The sequence below is a fragment of the Centroberyx gerrardi genome, chromosome 5, assembly GCF_048128805.1.
Source record: "Centroberyx gerrardi isolate f3 chromosome 5, fCenGer3.hap1.cur.20231027, whole genome shotgun sequence".
NCBI lineage: Eukaryota > Metazoa > Chordata > Actinopteri > Beryciformes > Berycidae > Centroberyx > Centroberyx gerrardi.
The window spans coordinates 17078809-17095743 of NC_136001.1; the positions used below are offsets into that span (position 1 = coordinate 17078809).

Here is a 16935-nt window from a genome sequence, read left to right on the forward strand (position 1 = left end):
ATTGTTATCAGGAACATTTACTTACAACACATTCTTATTTTACAGCACCAGAACAGTAGTATCAGGGTAATGAACAGCCTCGGTGTGCTAAGAGGGATGGTTGCACATATATACACGCACACACGCGCATAAACACCAACACACATACACACACATTGGGAGCTGCCTGGGAACACCACAGTCTTATACTTTCGCCCCTTTCAGAATTTGCCATCCAGTCTGGGGATTTGAACCGCTGGACACCAGATCACATGATCGCCTCTCTAACAACTGCACTAGCACCAGCCAGTTATTGGACAGATATTGCTATACTTAGTATTTTCATGGCATTTCATGGGTCCATATAGCACATTGTTATACACATTACTCATTGGCTGTGGCTGTCATTTAGTTATTAATGCCTTACCTTAGGCAGCACCTTTGGTTTAATAACAGCCTGCCATCAAAATGGTTGTGTAGCAATGTAATCAAATATAATACAGCAGCTAGAACTATGTGGCTAACTGCATATTTGAACTAGAAAATAGTATGGAGGCAATAATGGAACATCATTTCTTCAAAGTTTTTACTTCTCTTCTCATTTGTTAGGGAGCTGGTGTAAACCCTCATGCGGAAGGTGAGGAGGCGGGAATGTGAGACAGTTGCTAGTGGACGCGACATGGGTAGGGGCCGAGGCAGGGGGAGGGGAAGGGGCAGGGGTTCATCTGGCCAGTTGCGGCCCCCCTCGCCCTACAGACTGCAGTTGTCTCCATCCAGGGAGACTTTGACCTATGCTCAGGCACAGAAAATAGTGGAGGTGGACCTAGATGGAAGGCTCCATAGGATTAACATCACAGATCCTCTGCCAGTTATAACTGAGGATGAGATGATGGCCCAGGACATTGCTGAATGCAACAGCAACAAGGAGAACAGCGAGCAAACACAGAGCAAGGCCAAATCGTGGAGGAAGCCCTCAAATGCTAAAGGTAGGAGGAACGGCAAAAATGCATCTCACCAGAGCCAACGATCTGGCTCCCAGCGGCACACAAGTCCTACTAATTCCTTCCAGCACCCCTCCCAGCAAAGCCCTCTGCCTGAGCCCACTTTCCGCGTGCTGACTTCTGTCTGCCCTTCAGATGCACCTCCTCTCCCAGCAGCCTACTACCGTTTCATAGAAAAGTCAGGCGAGGAGCAGGACTGTGAGGCAGAGTACGACATGGACGAGGAGGACCTGGCCTGGCTAGAGATGGTCAATCAGAAGAGGGTGTCTGACGGCCATGCCTCTGTATCTCCAGACACTTTTGAGCTGCTGATCGACCGCCTGGAGAGGGAGTCCATCCTGGAGTCCCGTAGCCAGGCTCTGTCTCAGAGTGCCATAGACGAGGATGCTTTCTGCTGCGTCTGCCTGGACGACGAGTGTCTGAACAGTAATGTCATCCTGTTCTGTGACATCTGCAATCTGGCTGTCCACCAGGAGTGTTATGGTGTGCCCTACGTCCCCGAGGGCCAGTGGCTGTGCCGCTGCTGCCTGCAGTCCCCCTCCCGTCCTGTAGACTGTGTGCTCTGTCCCAACCGGGGAGGTGCCTTCAAACAGACAAGTGATGGACGCTGGGCCCATGTTGTCTGTGCCATATGGATCCCTGAGGTGTGCTTCGCCAACACTGTGTTCTTGGAGCCCGTTGAGGGAGTCAAGAACATCCCTCCTGCCCGCTGGAAGCTCACCTGCTACCTGTGCAAGCAGAAAGGCAGGGGAGCATCCATTCAGTGCCACAAAGCCAACTGCTACAGGGCCTTTCATGTCACCTGTGCCCAGAAGGCTGGCCTGTTTATGAAGATAGACCCGGTCCGGGAGACGGGAGTCAACGGTACCACCTTTTCTGTGAAGAAGACGGCTTTCTGTGAGCATCATTCTCCAGTTGGGTCTCGGCGGGATGGGTCTGGAGACGAGTCGGTAGAGGGGAGACTGGTGGGAGGCAGAGGCAACCGAGGTCAAAGGTCCTATACTCAAAGCCCCCCCTCACCACCAACCAAGAAGGCTTCCAAGGGTCAGAAAAAGAAGACTAAGAAAGGGTCTGGTGGGTCGACGCGTCGCTCTACTGTGCCTGTGCTGCTGGTGCCTCAGATCCCCTCTCACAGGTCTGATAGTCACTTTCTTTCATAAATTACATTCCTCAGCATGCCTTATTCATTTTATGGCCCCTGTTGCCTCGCCAGAGGTGATTGGTATTCTTCCTGGGGTCCATAGGATGCGTTCTACTAATCCATGGATCAATTTTACTCCTTGCATTTATTGATGTTTTAATTCAGCAATACCATTAGGCCACAAGTTGCTACTGTTCAATTATCTCTAGTACCAGAATTGCCATACAGTGATTAATATGACTCAATCTTATATCGTGTCTCCACAGGCTGAACAAGATCTGCACAGGAGTTGCAGTCCAGAGGAAGAATCAGTTCATGCAGAGGCTTCATAACTACTGGTTACTGAAACGACAGTCACGGAATGGGATGCCTCTAATACGCCGACTTCATTCACACCTGCAGGCCCACAAGGCTGCAGAACAGGTGAGGAGGGATATGTATGCATATATGGAAAAATGTAAATAAAATGAAAATTCATCATTGCCCCCCAAAAAATCACAATTGCAATTACAGCACAATTATCAGTATATCATTATATAGTCCCCCTGGTTTTTCACGATTTCGCAATCACATAATTGTTTGACGAAAACTGGTTGAATCACTGAAAATGGACTGAGAGACAGAAAAACAGGAAGCACAGGGGGGAAAAAACAGGAAAGTCAAGGAATCATGCAAAAAAATCAGTCTTCTAGATGTCACTGAAAGACGGTTAAGCTTATTTTCTTTTTTTGCCCACAGTCTCACTTTTCAGCAGCCATAGAGCCGTCAAATCAAAATTAGGGAACATTTTACAGCATGCAGAGCCCAGTTTTTAGTAGCTGATATAAATCTTATGTCAGTCTTTACGTCCAGGGTTCCCCTTTATTGGCTAAAGTACCCTTGGTGCATACAGTTTAAAAGTGGTTCTTCTTGTTGCATTAAAACACGTTTGACTGCGGGTTAAGCAGCTGAGGCATGATATAATTTTCCATACTTGATCTATGTTAACTATGACCATAGCTTTGATTGATTAAACTATTACCCACTGATAATAATATATAATATAATGCCATGGATGGCTTTAGCAATTTTAACCATAGTATGTAGGTGAAAGAAACACTTAAATTTGCTTTTTCACATTTGATTCATACACATTTGTTAACATGTATTAAATTTTTATGACAGCTTATATTTTTTACATCCCTATGGTTGCTTTTGGTTTTGGTTACATGTATAGTTTATCTTATTGCATTGAACATGTTTTAAATGTTAATAGCATGAGTTGAACATCAAAAGCAATAGCTTACATAACTTAAGATGATTTGTTTAAAAACAATTGTCATTTTGTTCTGTCTGCATTTCATGAAAAATTGTATTTTAGTTTTGTAAATGCCACAGAACACTGCAGCATATCTCTCTTTCTAACTGCAGATTTTGACAGGTGACCGTTTGTTTTCACTCTGCAAAGCTAGAGGGTCTAATTACATTTCCAAATAAGAGCGATTATTTAGCTGCAACACTTAACTGGAACTGATCCTGCAATGGGCCCAGCTGCGAACCTGGGCCTCAGAGCCAAAATGTCCCCCCACTGTCCATATCTTCAAAAAATCTACAGGAAACACTGATTTCAATGCATTTTAAAGCTGAATCTGAACTCTGAGCTCACTGTGCATGTTCCTTTGTGTTCAGAAGGAACCTGACGAGAAGATATGTGCTGCAAGAGAGGAGCTACGTTACTGGCAAAAGCTGAGGCAAGACTTGGAAAGAGCCAGGCTCTTGGTGGAACTCATCCGCAAGAGAGAGAGGCTAAAGAGAGAACAGGTGCATTACAGATTAAGACTGATTATGTTAAATGATAGAAATGGCACAAGCAATAATGCCTATTTTTGTTCATAGTCAGCATTGTCACTCAAATACAACCCTGCTTCTCTTGACTATTTGTCATTCATTATAACCTCACTGAGTGACCTTGTATTTCCCTCACTCTGCTCTCCCCTATTTATTTCTGTCATGGCTCTGCCTCCCCAGATGAAAATTCAGCAGGCTGCTTTGGAACTGAAGTTGACCCCTGCTCTAGTGCTTCTCCGCTCCACATTGGACCAACTGCAAGAGAAGGACACAGCCAAGATCTTCTCTCAGCCTGTCAATCTAGCAGAGGTTGGTGCAGTTCAAGAAAAGGTCAGCCAAATACACAGAGACTAGACTTTTCATTCAGCATAATTTTTGCATGACTCGACTAATAGATTCTTATCTCAATGATTCACTGAGGTCCCGGATTACCTGGAGTTTATTTCCCAACCCATGGACCTCTCCACCATGCGTACCAAACTGGAGGCACATGCCTACTGCTCCATCGCAGACCTAGAGAGTGACTTTGAGCTCATGGTCTCCAACTGCCTGAAATACAACTCCAAGGACACGATGTTCCACAGGGCGGCGCTGCACCTGCGGGAGGTGGGTGGAGCCGTCCTCCGCCATGCTCACAGACAGGCTCAGAGCATCGGCCTGGACCCCAACACTGGCATGCACCTCTCAGAGGCTCCGAACAAACATGGCTTCTACCACTGCAGCTGGGATGACGGTGAGTTAGGAGGGTTTGTCCTCAAGAGGGTGAGAGCTAGTTTTCTCTTCATCAGCATAACCTCATCTCTCATGTCTCTCATCTCTTCTCATTCCCTCCTTTTTCTCCACCTCCAATTTTCTTCTCCTCTTATACCGTCTACAGTTGACTCTATCCTGGATCCAGAGAACAGACTGCACCAAACCACAGATGAGCAGCTAAAGGCCTTACTGGATAAACTGGACATGGTTTCGTCTATGCGTTCCAGTGGAGGGCGAACCAAACGCATAAGGTTGCTGCGCAGAGAGATCAACACGCTCAGACAGAAGATGAACCAGCAGCATAGCACTCAGTCTGTGAATGGTAATGACAAGGAGGAAGAGGGAAAAGAAGAGGAGGACGACGAGGAAGAGGAGGAGGAAAAGGAGAAGGAAAGGAAAAAGGGGAAGAAAAACATTGTGGATAATGGACCTTTTACATCGTCTAACACTGGGACAGGTATGAGGATTTTTACATTGTGTATGAATGAAAGATGAGATGTAATAACTTTGCGTTAAAGTCATTTGGCTTTATTCTATTACTACTACAATTTAGCTAATAATGGCACCAATTATACCTGATTTATGATCCTTAATTAAATTTCTCCTTGATCCAGATGACTCTCCACCTGTACTAGAACTTACATGTCCAGTGTCATCGCCGCTGCCAGGAGATGCTCCGCTTGAACCCCCCGTCCTGGGCATAGTAACTGGAGGGCGAAGGTCACCCGGGCGCTCCTACAAGCGTCAGAGATCAGCCCGCAGCGGAAGCAAAAGCCAGGGTGAAGACGAGGCTGAAGTCGGCGAAACCCCATCTTCACAACCAGAGGCTGTTCACGAAGTTACCCCGCTGGGCACACCCCCGACTCCGCCGTTAGTCGGAGTTGGCCGCCGTACATCCGTTCTGTTCAAGAAAGCTAAAAACGGGGCGAGAATGGCGAAAAACAAGACTCCGCCGCAACAGAATGGAAAAACGTCTGAGGGTAAAACCAACGGCTTGGACAGCAGCCCCACCAGTCCAAATTCACCCAGTGTGACCACCATCTCCACCTTGCCCCCTACCCCGACCCCCACCCCTACACCTCCCTCTCCCTCCTCCCACCACCTGAGGTCCAGAGGCCACAGCTCAGACAGTGAAGCAGACAAACTCCTCCCAACACCCAGGGAAGCAGGTAAGACACACATTTTAGACTTGTTTTTTTATACATATATTGGTGGAATTGTTATCATTCCCTTAAGATTAGCACAAATTGTTTAGGAGAGTCTGTTTCTGGTCACTATTCTATTGAGCTATTTGTGTTTCCACTAGGCCTAACAAATGGAAAGCATATCTCTGCAGACGACCATGATGACCAAAAATTAAAGTGAGTATTCAATAGTAGGTGTATTATCTTTGAAATTGAATTGAGTTAAAACCAAATCAGAAATTGTAAATGAATCTTAAAATCAACCCCCTGTCTCTGTGTTTACAGTTGTAGTGTCTCTCCACCCAAACGCAGTCGGGGTAAACCCGCTCTGGTGAAAGACCCCAACAGTGAGAACGGAGACATCTCTGGCTCTGGTGTGTATTATCATAACAAGACAATCAAAATGCATTGAAATGCCTCTGGATGTTTTTCCTCAAGTTTCCGTTCATTGTTTGATGAGTAATGTAAGTTTCTACGAATACAGATCAGAAAAGTTCACCACAGCTGTCATGACACATGGTACAATTCAAATAAATGTCAGAGTTCAGGACCTTTCACAAATACAAGTTAACTGGATGTCTTGGAATTGTTTTTCCTGTGCGCAGGAAGGACTACACTTCTGTCTTTAGACAGTGAGATGGAGCTCACACCTCTGGACCTAGTTTGGGCCAAATGCCGAGGATATCCGTCCTACCCAGCAATGGTGAGAATGAATTTGATCTTGTAGTTTATGGTGTGCATAATTTTTGTTTGGCTTGCATCCCATCTAAAGCAGTCATTTTTTTTAAGCCACTGTAAATGACATAATGCATTCCCACAGATTGTTGACCCAGACATGCCGCAGGAGGGGCTTCTTCACAACGGCATCCCCATTCCAGTGCCCCCTGTGGAGGTGCTCAAACTGGGCGAGTGGAGGGAAACGGAAGCAGGCGAGAAGCTCTTCTTAGTGCTCTTCTTTGACACCAAAAGAACTTGGTAAGATTCAGACAGGCAGGATGAACCTGAGGCTGAATTTTAAAACCATCAGGTTTCATCTCGTTCACCCCCTGGCTCCTGTCACTTTCAAATTTGTCCTTCTTGCCTTTCAGGCAGTGGCTCCCTCGGGACAAACTGCTGCCGTTGGGGATGGATGACACTGTAGACAAACTGCGCTTAATGGAGGGCAAGAAACCCAGTGTTCGCAAGTCTGTGCACACTGCATACGACCGGGCCATGGTGCACTTAAACCATGTGAGAGGAAACCTAAACTTCACCCCCTCCAATTTTATATGAATTTAGTTTCCAAATTTGATCATCCTTAACAGGTTGCCTGGTTAGATGGATAGAATCAAGGTGAAGCTCCTGAATAGAGGCTTAGGTTAGTAAAGGAAAGTAAAGCTAGGGTTTCCATTTCAACAGTTCAGCCTTGATTGGAATTTGACTATTTGGTGCATAAAATTGTTGCTCCAATTATGTTTTGTTTTTTTTAATGGGGAAAAAAGTAACTGCTTGAAGAGATTCTTTTAGATGAATTTGTGATTATTCATTCATGTGATTTTTTTTTTTTATTGTTTTACACAACCACTGTTGCTGTGTGTTAATATAAAGTTTGTTTTAGGCCAAAGTGAATCAAGACTTCAAAGTGGGAAAAGTGTAAATATTTTATCCTCAAAGGGACTGTCTTGATTCAAAGAATATTCAGATTGTATTTGCCATTGAAATGTCACTGCTTTCTTATGGAGTGGTAAAGTCCCACTTGCTGTTCACGTCATGTCCGGACCCTACTTTAAGAAAGTTTGGTTTTCGCAGCTATTGACAAAAATTACTATTTTTCTAAGTTCACCTTCAAATGTTCCTTAAAATATATCAAGTGGTGCTATTAAAAGAAATTACATAAAAGTTATTTTTCCAAATAAATTTGAAAGGCACATTCACATCCTCATCATTCACATCCTCCCTCCATCAACTCACTTAGTATCTAGCCTGTTAGGTGACTTCTATGATTGATGCTTTCCATTGGGGAAAAAAGCGAACACTTAGTTTTATTCTAGAAGAAAGCCATCAAACCTGCTAGAGTCAGGACTGACATTAAATTTAATTCCAAGTTTGAGTGTAAGACCTGCACCATGCTTTGCTGCTAGAATATGCCTTGTGCGCTTCACATTTAATGAAATGTTTTTTTCATGCAATCAACATTTCTGACTATGGTTCACTTGAATAGAGACAGCCAAGGAGGTGTCAGAGAACAATTTAAAGTGAATGGAAACAATTAAAAAAAAAAAATTTTAGCCCATAGACTGCCACTGCAAACATTCTTAAAATTTCAGTCCAGCTATGACTTGGTGTGAGTGAGACTTCAGAACTCTTTACTTATTTTTCCATATTGTGAAACTGTTTTTTGTATTATGATATTAGAATGTTGGAGTACTTGGTGCAGCTACTTGGTTGAACAGTAAGATACAAAGTCACTACAAGAAGGTGATGCTGATTATTTCTGGTCATGAGTTTACTGCAATCACTCATTGAATAACTCCAGCTGTAATGACTTGAAAAGCACAATCGGCCTGTTTTGGAAAAACTTGTAGAATTGATGACTCCTGGAGCCATATGTGTGGCAAAAACCTTATGTGTGTATATATACAAACTGAGTTTAGTAAATGTGCATGTGTATAGTTTTGTAAATATGTAAATGTATGTTTATATTCGCTTACATGAAGTAATTTAAGGAATGCAAAAATCTAATTTAGATTTTAATTTATATTGTGTGACAGTTGAAAGAGTGTTATTTAAAAAGTAAATATTGAAAAGATTTATGTATGATGCTCAGTAGCTCTTTGTAATAGTGACGGTACTTACCGAAATGTCAGACCATATTCTCTAGCAGTCAGTTGGCACAAAACCCTAGTTCCGTAGGCATGAGTGAGTGCACTAGCCTACTAGACCTGTTTTGTTTTCTTTCTTGGGTGGCACGGGAGATTTTTGATCTTGTAATTTGAATTGTACTGCAAGATCTATAATCTGCCTGAGACAATATTTTCTCACACAAGAATAAATACTGTTTGAAAGGACTACTTGTGTGGTATCGTCTATTGAAACACTTTTTGAACTTTTGCAGCCACACAATTTATCGATTCATAGCACCTGAATTCCCTCTGGGTCAAGGAAGAATCTTTTTTCACCCCCTGGGTGAAGAAAGTGACCTCAGAGAGACAGTCCTGTAACTGGAGGGTCTCAGGTTCAGTTCCATCAGCCCCACTGGCTCACTGATTTAAGGCACTCTGAATAAGAGCGTCAGCTAAATGCCTAAATTTAAAGTGATAAGTAGTCAGTTGGCAGTAATTAATGAATACAGCTTAATCATGACATTTCATAATGCTCTCTAGCAAACATCTCTGGACTTAAATTATGACAACTGTATAGATTTGTGTAACCTGGGATTTATTTCATAATACTATGGACACATTTTCTCTTAAGACTTGAATTGATATGAAATTCCTCATGACACAAGGATGAGGCTATTACTTATATACCATCTTTACAAAACTATTACCCAGAAAGATAAGAGGCCTCAAGGCCCTCACTACTTTAGGTGTCAAATTATAATCTTACTGTAGGAAAAGTTTTTTCATGAGACCAATGGCATCTCCTTTACTAACCAAATGATCTCATGAGAGTCAAATGATTTGGCTCCTACCATTGAAGACAATAATAAAGACAGTGAGGATCACTATTTACGATGTTTTCTGCACAAATATAACATGGATAAAGGCTGATCAGTTTAAATGGAGTAGAAACATAGGTGGACTATGAAACAATACAGTGTATTCAAGTTCTTCCTGTTCCAGTTGTCATGAAGTCCAAAAACAACACTACATGCTTGCATTTCTTGTATATCCCGTTTTGAAACCTAAGAGGTCTTATGTGAGAAAGGTAGTTAAAGTTTTTCTCCTTATCTTGTCTTGCACAAGAAAGTGTCAGTTACAACAAAAATCTTGATTGCAATAGTTATACCATATATAACTTGTGAATGTGAACTGTCTTTGATGTGGTACATTCACTGTCTGTGAGGGAAATTCCTCACTCTTGTTGCAGTAATAAAACAATATAAAAACATTTAAATATCATTGCAATGATATTTGACAATTCTACCACAGTTCAATTTAAAATGTACTATTTTATAATGCTGTTTTTCCCTGACTGTATCTGACTGAAAGCAGTGATGCAATGACATGCTTTCTTGTTAAGGTAAAGAAATAATACTAGTTTCAAAAGAGACCATTCCTTCTTAAATAGTGTAAAACTTAGTGTTTGAGTCCAGTAGTCAAAGTCTGTTAAGTCCAACAAGCGTCAACAGAGGGTTCCAAATATCTTCTAGCCAGTGTGCAAACTATTAGGGTAGAGCCACAGTAAGTAGCACCGAGCGGGTCCTATAGCAGAGATAAGAAGCCATTATCTGTGGAGTCCGACTGGTCAGATTTTCCTCCACGAGAGCTCTTGCTGGGGTTCGGGGTGGTTGAATACTTTGGGGGGTATCTGATGAAGAGACGGTCCTCCTCCTTTTTAATCCACCTTAGAAGCTTAGTAATAGCAGTAATGGCGCAGGCCTTGGTCACTAGGGGACTGAAGCAGGTGTACAGCTCAAATTTGCTTGTGACCTATAGCGGACAGGAGAAGAGACATTTTAGGATAGGACATCAAGTTTGCAGCTCATTTACATCAATGCAACTGCAACAATTCTTAGCTGTCTGAGTGGTTTCAAATCCTTTAAATCTATTCAGACATGCCTGTGCAAAGGATAATCTGACTACTGGCACGGACAGTGGCCAGGAGCTGAACACAGCAACACCTGTGAATGTTTCCCCGAAGGCAGCTACATACCCAGGCTAGCAGAGTTTCCCTCTCAGCGACATGGTAAATGAGCTTGAGGGGCCGGGAGGTGCTGTGGATGCGGCTGTGCATGTAACGGTAAAGGTCCAGCAGTCTCATTTTCTCCTCTTCGCTGCTGTATGGAGCCTCCATCTCTGGGCTAGATGCAGCAACAAATCACAGCAAAGGGGTTACATACAGAAAACCTATACAAAGTTTTCATAAAAACAGCAACATAGTGACAGACAAAGACATACTGAAATGTTTGGACATAAAAGCTGGCAGGGCTGAGGAGATAGAATCGAACAAGAAGGTGCTCCCAGCATAATTTAATTTTAATCAAGGCCTGGCTTGGCTGCTAGCTCATGTAATAGGACACCTAATGCTTTCAATTCAGCTCAATGCAAGATAAGTGAAGTAAATTGGCAGGCTTACAGTGGATGACACAATCAGGTTAGATTCACAACAAATGTCATACATTTCGTATTTCTCTGTGCCCCTGTAACCGGTAGGGTTATTTCAGGATCCCTAATTTTCTCAAGTAACCAATATAAGACAGAGAACATTTTTCAGTCTGACTTCATTACATAACACTGACAAGAAACTGGAGGAGAAAATTGTAATATTAACTCCACACACAATGAGATTTTGAATGGCATTTCAGATAGCCTACGCTAGGTATTCATACTGTGCAGAAGCCCTGGCCTTTATATAAAGTCTTTATATTTTCTTCAAACTGAGAACAATAGCACCAAATTCCCATCCATCCATATTTTTAGAAATTGAAAGAGAATGTAAAAAATCTGTGCCCACATGTATTGCAATTCATATCACAATATTATAAAGGCACAATCTCATATTTTGTCAAAATCATGTAGCCCTACCATAGGCTCATGTAGCCCTACTGTAGTGAGTTGCAAGGACAACGACAAATTCACAAACCCAACACACGCACCTGGTGAACTGGGTGAGCTGGCGGTAGTTGTCTGGCACATCAAAGGGCTTGTACATGAAGTGTCTGAGGTCTGAGACGCCCACCTGGCTCACACTGTATGACTGCGCTTTGGCAATGAGGCTCAGGGAGTTTTGAGCCACCATGGCCTCCTCTATCCTCCTCTTGCACTCGGCCACAGCGTAGAAGGCCTCCTTGTCTGTTGAGAGCAGCAGCAAACACACAGTGCATTCTGGAGGGTCCAGGTAAGAAATGTAAGCGTAAAAGTAACAGTCAGGGTTAAAGAGCGGTAGGCAGATGGGAGTCCAGATCTCCCCGGCCTGAAAGGCGGAGGAGGCTCCAATGAGGTTGAGCAGGAGGTGGACGTCAGCGGGCTCCAGCCGGGCGTCCTCAATGACGGTCTTTTCTTGGACGATGGTGAGCAGCTGGTTCTTGGCGATGAGGATGGAGAAAACCAGGTTGGGGGTGATGGCCTTCTGCAGGATCTGGCTAAGGGAGTCCCTGAGAGAAGAGGCCAGGGGTAAGCAGTGCACCGCTGCCAGCAGGAAGCTGGGGTCCGAGTCCACCAGGTTGAGAAGGCCATCCAGGATCTTCTCCGAGCCCGCCAGTAATCTCCTCAGGTCGTAGTTTTTCTTGTGTTCAAAGATCCGGGCGATGCTGGCCTGGGTGAGCATGCTGATGATCTGATAGTAGACATAGAGGAGCTCGTCGCGCAGCTGCTGCTCAGACTGACGACTGCTGGACACACACACCAGCACCAGGGGGCCCTTCTGCAAGAACACCACTATGTGCTCCTCTGATGGAGGGAAGAAGAGAAGACACAAGCAAAAGATATACATCACCTAAGGTCTACTGTTATAAAGTTGGAGAAATTTTGTGAAACAATCGTCATACAGAAAATTGGTCAGACTGATGTCAAGTGCCCACAGCTCTCACCTGAATAGACTGAGCGGATGATGTTATCTCCACTCTGGACAAAAGACACCAGTGCCATCATGACCCCCATGGTAGAGGAAAGGGCCTCTTCACTGCCATAGCGGGAGTAGATGGGCTTGCCTGCTTCACTTAGCACAAAAACATGCTTCCTGTGCTGCCGCCAGCTCTCAGCCGTCACATCCTCTTCACGGTGAGACAGAAATGCAGGAGCTTCCGGGGTGCCGGTCTCCAACAAGGGAGACGACCTCCCCTTCACACCTACACCCTGCTCTTCCAGTTTGCCCCTGGCCAGCATTGTAACGACAAACTCCCCAGAGTCATCCTGGCCGTTGTTAATGGCGGCCTCCTCAGGTACTCCGTCAGCTGGCTGGGTGTACACGTTGTTCTGACAATCGAAGTTGCCTGACTCCTCAGTCTCTAGCTCTGTAACCTGGTTTGCTTGGGGCTCTGGATCCAGACTCTGCTCCCCCGCTGTATCATCTGACAGCACCGACTCTGCAGGCTCCTCTTTGTTAACACTGGCATTGTCATCTCTCTCCACGGGGTCAGCATGGTCAGGAAACATGTGATTCCCCAACAGGGAAAGAGAAGTCGCCAAGGTGTCTATAATAAAAAGGTTAAAATGAAGACAGGTGGGCTGAACAAAGCTTGCAGCTTTAACAAAAGGTTATCAGTCAGTAATATAATGAATGTATTTACCAGTTGGAACGGAGATCTCAGAGGGTGGATCACAAATCCTCAATCCCTCTGCCTCTCCTTTTTGTTGATTGTCTCTCTCCATGTTATCATCCCAGTTACTGGAGATCAGAAAACAACATAAAACCTCGACAATCACAAACCAAACAAATCCTAATCAAATCCTTTATGGCTAATGTATTTCAATGTCAGTCATACTGTCACATGCATGAGCCAGTGTTATAATTATTGTAGCTGGCCTCCTGAATCCTCAAAAAGCATGCATCACAGTCTCTATGAATAGGAGTACTGATGCTGGATCAGTGGTCATGTCACATGACTTTGGAGGCAAACTGGTCTCAGAGCAGAATTCAAACTCCAAGATACTGAACAGACTCTGGAATCAGGACTAATTTCAGCTCCCAAGAGTCAGGTAGCCTGGCTAATATTTTGGTCAGTAGAAACTTAAGTCGGGTAACGTTATATAACGGCTGTTTAACGCTACAACACATAAACCAGACAGGCAAACGAAAGTAGTTGTCCGCCAGAGCTAGGCAGCTAGCGTCTTAGTAACTAGATTACTTACAAGGCTTATGTTAGCTTGCCTGCTGATTGGCATGTCAGGAAGTAGTTTGCTATTCTGATAAAGCTTAATTGTAAATTCCGATGCTACTCAGTAGTTGTTGGCTGTAGCTAAAAGCTAACATTCTCAGCTAACAGCGACATAGATCAATTTCATGGCCTTGGCTTAATAGTGAGCATGCAAGCAATCGTTGACAATTAAAATTGACAGGTAAAACGAAGAGTCAAACTTACGATTATTTGTACTGTCGAACCGTTGGGGGAATACTTAATTTACTACATAAACTTTCATCAGCAGCCAGGTTGCAAACAAGCTGTCAAGATGAGAAGCAGAAAACAAATTTTCCTCTTACCACAGCAGACATCCGGAATCCCTGATGACAAGCTCAGCTGACCAATCAGGCAGCTCGGTAGCTACAGATAATCCCGCCCCCCGGGGTGCGTTCCAGACAGCACTGTGAAATATGATTCTGACACAAATACAGAAAATTTAAACAGTTTGTTGTTTTGGGTCAGGTGCTTAAATTGGTTTATTAAACACTGCCACTAAACAGCTTGCTATCACTTTCTATAACAAAGCAATAAAAATATGGATGGCCACTTGCCTTTTGGCTGGGGCGTTTTGCAGTACTGGTGGTGCAATATTTATTCTGATGTGCTAAACTTAATACGAGAATGTACAAATGGCAGACCGATACACTGGGTACAGTAATAATGAAACCTGTAAACTGCATAAAAAATGCAGTACTATACTATTATTTGAATGCTCTTTGCTATACACTGGCGAAATGATGCATGTAGCGTGGCTGCGCGCTGCGTACATTCAGGCTGATTCCCCAAAACCATACAACCCCCCTACCGTAGATAGCGAGCGACGTATCCTACTTAACTAGCTAAAGGGATGTTGTAAATAAGATATGTTACGGACAGAAACTTCAGTTCGCCCTGTGGATTTTACGCTAGCTAGATAACTGGATACAATGGAAGAGCCGTGGGATTTTGAGTTTTTGTCCCGGATTGCTGACAGTTGTGTGTCGTTTCTCTCCGAATTTGTGGACGATTGGCTTGCCAATGATATGAGAGTCTCCATATTCAAAATCTTACTTAGCTGGTTGATTTTTAGTCTAATCGCAATTCACTTTGCGTGGAAAGTCTACGGAAACACAGTGAATGATATGTATTACAGACAAGGTGAGTGCCGCTGAGCGTTAGCTGTGGGTTTGCTAAGCTAGCGCTAGCCATGTTAGCTGCATTTCATAACACTGGCCTTTCAGTGTGTGTTCACCGCTTACTGTGTGTATTGATGTTCAGGGACGGGACAGAATGGAGGCACACCTGACACAGCACCTCACCTGAGTGGATGGTAGGTGTCCCAGCATCCAAACAGGTAGCCGACCCTCCTCACACTGTCTGGTACTCTCAGCTTCAATTTAGTTAGGTTACCATCAACACAAATAACTAAATTCGTGATCTTTGCTTCATGCATTTGCTGCCATTTGATTGACTGAACATCTGTCTGTCTAAGATGGCTTACAGTTGCAAAACAGAATGGATACTATGAAATTGTGTCCTCTAAATTGAAGCTACAAAGTTTGTTACCAATATATTCCTGATGGTGGGATTCAGGGTGTCACTGAGTGTTTAGAATAAGAGTATGAGGATTAGGCTAAATCAGACTTTAATTGCATTATCATCACTGTTTTTTGTTTTTTTTTATTGTTTTGTGTGTAATGATATTTTGTCATCCTTTTAGGGAGAGCACAGCAGGAGATACTCTGAAGACCCACCGAGAGTAACAGTCAGGACAATGCTGTGGACCCTGTGAAAACTGCATATTTGGTCTTCATCCAAACGACGAACCAGGAGATTCAGCTCTGCCAGAGACACTGAAGTGTGCCTTCAAGTTGTTTGATAATAATGCATCGTCATCATTGCAATAAGAAGGATGTACCTACTGGAAACTGCTTTGAAAATATAGCTGTCATCACTTTTCATGCAGACCACCTGTAGGACTGTGTTACTCCAGTATCCACTCATTTAACTGTCTGAAATATATTTATTTTGGCCCATCCAGATTGGTCATCAAGTAAAACCCTACTCTACATAAATGCCCATCTTCATCTGTTGGCCAGTGCTCTATCATTAGTCAATGGTTATGGTGGAGGGTTTTATGTGTGAATATGTGATTGACGACTCTTCAATAACATACATCAGCTTTTGGGAGCAAACATAAGGCTATTTCCATTCAGAAGCCCCGAGCAAGGAATAACTATTGGACTAAATGCCGTATGCAAGGAATAAGGATAATATATAGTTCATTTCACATTTCTACTTTGTTGGCCACACTAAGATGCTAACACAGGACACATTGAGAGTTTAACAGGCAGGGAATACTCAGAACATCTTATTTTTATGGTCCCACTAAGTTGCACCAGAAACAAGAGAAAGTTAATAATTTAAGAGGTTGAGTGCTGTGCATGGTATGCTTTTGATCAAGGAGATGCTTTGGAGTGGACAGGGTTATTTTTATTGCCGCTGTTTCATGAAGAATGCACATGATCTGCTGAAAGACAGAAATTATGAATAGTGGTTCATGTCTGACAGATTTATGATTCATGAAAATTTCAGGAACTTTTCTGTATTTCTCGCAGTATGCAAGGAGCATTTTGTGCACTTAGTGGAAGAAATGGACGGTCAGTTATTATGACTGATGGTGAAGACCAGTGCAAGTCTGTAGTACTAGACAAGGTACTACAGTGTACATTTACAGAAATGTTTATTGATGTGGATTGTCCCTGTCAAATAAACTAATAAAATAAAATAATCAGCATACATTTGGTACCTGAAAGTACCTGAAGCAGTCGAGCAGCACAGCCAGAAGACAATACAACTGTGCAAGTTAAAGCCTTGTGCCAATAGCCTGACTGATAATAAATTTGTTTGTGCTTACAAATATTGATGTCTTTGATGTCTCTCAATGCCAGAGCTGGGTGTCATTGTAATATGTGTTGTGTTTAAAAGAAAAAAAAACGTTTTCAATACCATTTAGTTTTTAATGAA

The 16935-nt window shown here is 43.3% G+C and overlaps 3 protein-coding genes across 4 annotated transcripts; 2 read left to right on the forward strand and 1 right to left on the reverse strand.

Moving 5' to 3' along the window:
• Positions 1-607: 607 nt before the first annotated feature.
• brpf3a (bromodomain and PHD finger containing, 3a) lies at positions 608-8926 on the forward strand. Of its 2 annotated transcripts, none has more exons than XM_078283449.1 (12): positions 608-2115; positions 2388-2544; positions 3790-3921; positions 4129-4278; positions 4369-4681; positions 4826-5158; positions 5316-5870; positions 6008-6062; positions 6171-6259; positions 6491-6588; positions 6706-6860; positions 6974-8926. In XM_078283449.1, exons 1-12 carry the CDS (start codon positions 608-610, stop codon positions 7155-7157), a joined length of 3729 nt encoding a protein of 1242 aa, XP_078139575.1. In that variant the 3' UTR covers positions 7158-8926. The 2 variants fall into 2 exon arrangements, with proteins under 2 accessions (XP_078139575.1, XP_071751304.1); XM_071895203.2 differs by having other exon boundaries at positions 4129-4257.
• Positions 8927-9299: 373 nt separating this feature from the next.
• mon1bb (MON1 secretory trafficking family member Bb) lies at positions 9300-14336 on the reverse strand. Its single transcript, XM_078283682.1, has 6 exons — positions 14229-14336; positions 13318-13415; positions 12619-13221; positions 11686-12478; positions 10743-10890; positions 9300-10519 (listed from the first exon to the last, which is right to left on the reverse strand). The coding sequence occupies exons 2-6, from the start codon at positions 13397-13399 to the stop codon at positions 10292-10294; spliced, it is 1854 nt and encodes a 617-aa protein (XP_078139808.1). The 5' UTR covers positions 13400-13415; positions 14229-14336; the 3' UTR covers positions 9300-10291.
• Positions 14337-14729: 393 nt separating this feature from the next.
• tcta (T cell leukemia translocation altered) lies at positions 14730-16828 on the forward strand. The gene is made up of 3 exons (XM_071895212.2): positions 14730-15066; positions 15187-15238; positions 15629-16828. Exons 1-3 carry the CDS (start codon positions 14856-14858, stop codon positions 15669-15671), a joined length of 306 nt encoding a protein of 101 aa, XP_071751313.1. The 5' UTR covers positions 14730-14855; the 3' UTR covers positions 15672-16828.
• Positions 16829-16935: the final 107 nt, after the last annotated feature.

Bases quoted from the DNA above. Each gene is read 5' to 3' on its own strand.
- tcta (XM_071895212.2), top strand. From the start codon at position 14,856: ATGGAAGAGCCGTGGGATTTTGAGTTTTTGTCCCGGATTGCTGACAGT. The intron at 15,067-15,186 runs GTGAGTGCCGCT...ATTGATGTTCAG, and splicing joins TGATATGTATTACAGACAAG to GGACGGGACAGAATGGAGGC. The intron at 15,239-15,628 runs GTAGGTGTCCCA...TCATCCTTTTAG, and splicing joins GCACCTCACCTGAGTGGATG to GGAGAGCACAGCAGGAGATA.
- mon1bb (XM_078283682.1), bottom strand. From the start codon at position 13,399: ATGGAGAGAGACAATCAACAAAAAGGAGAGGCAGAGGGATTGAGGATT. The intron at 13,222-13,317 runs GTAAATACATTC...TTTTTATTATAG, and splicing joins TGAGATCTCCGTTCCAACTG to ACACCTTGGCGACTTCTCTT. The intron at 10,520-10,742 runs GTATGTAGCTGC...TGTCCGCTATAG, and splicing joins GGGAAACTCTGCTAGCCTGG to GTCACAAGCAAATTTGAGCT.
- brpf3a (XM_078283449.1), top strand. From the start codon at position 608: ATGCGGAAGGTGAGGAGGCGGGAATGTGAGACAGTTGCTAGTGGACGC. The intron at 2,116-2,387 runs GTCTGATAGTCA...GTGTCTCCACAG, and splicing joins CCTCAGATCCCCTCTCACAG to GCTGAACAAGATCTGCACAG. The intron at 6,589-6,705 runs GTGAGAATGAAT...GCATTCCCACAG, and splicing joins ATCCGTCCTACCCAGCAATG to ATTGTTGACCCAGACATGCC.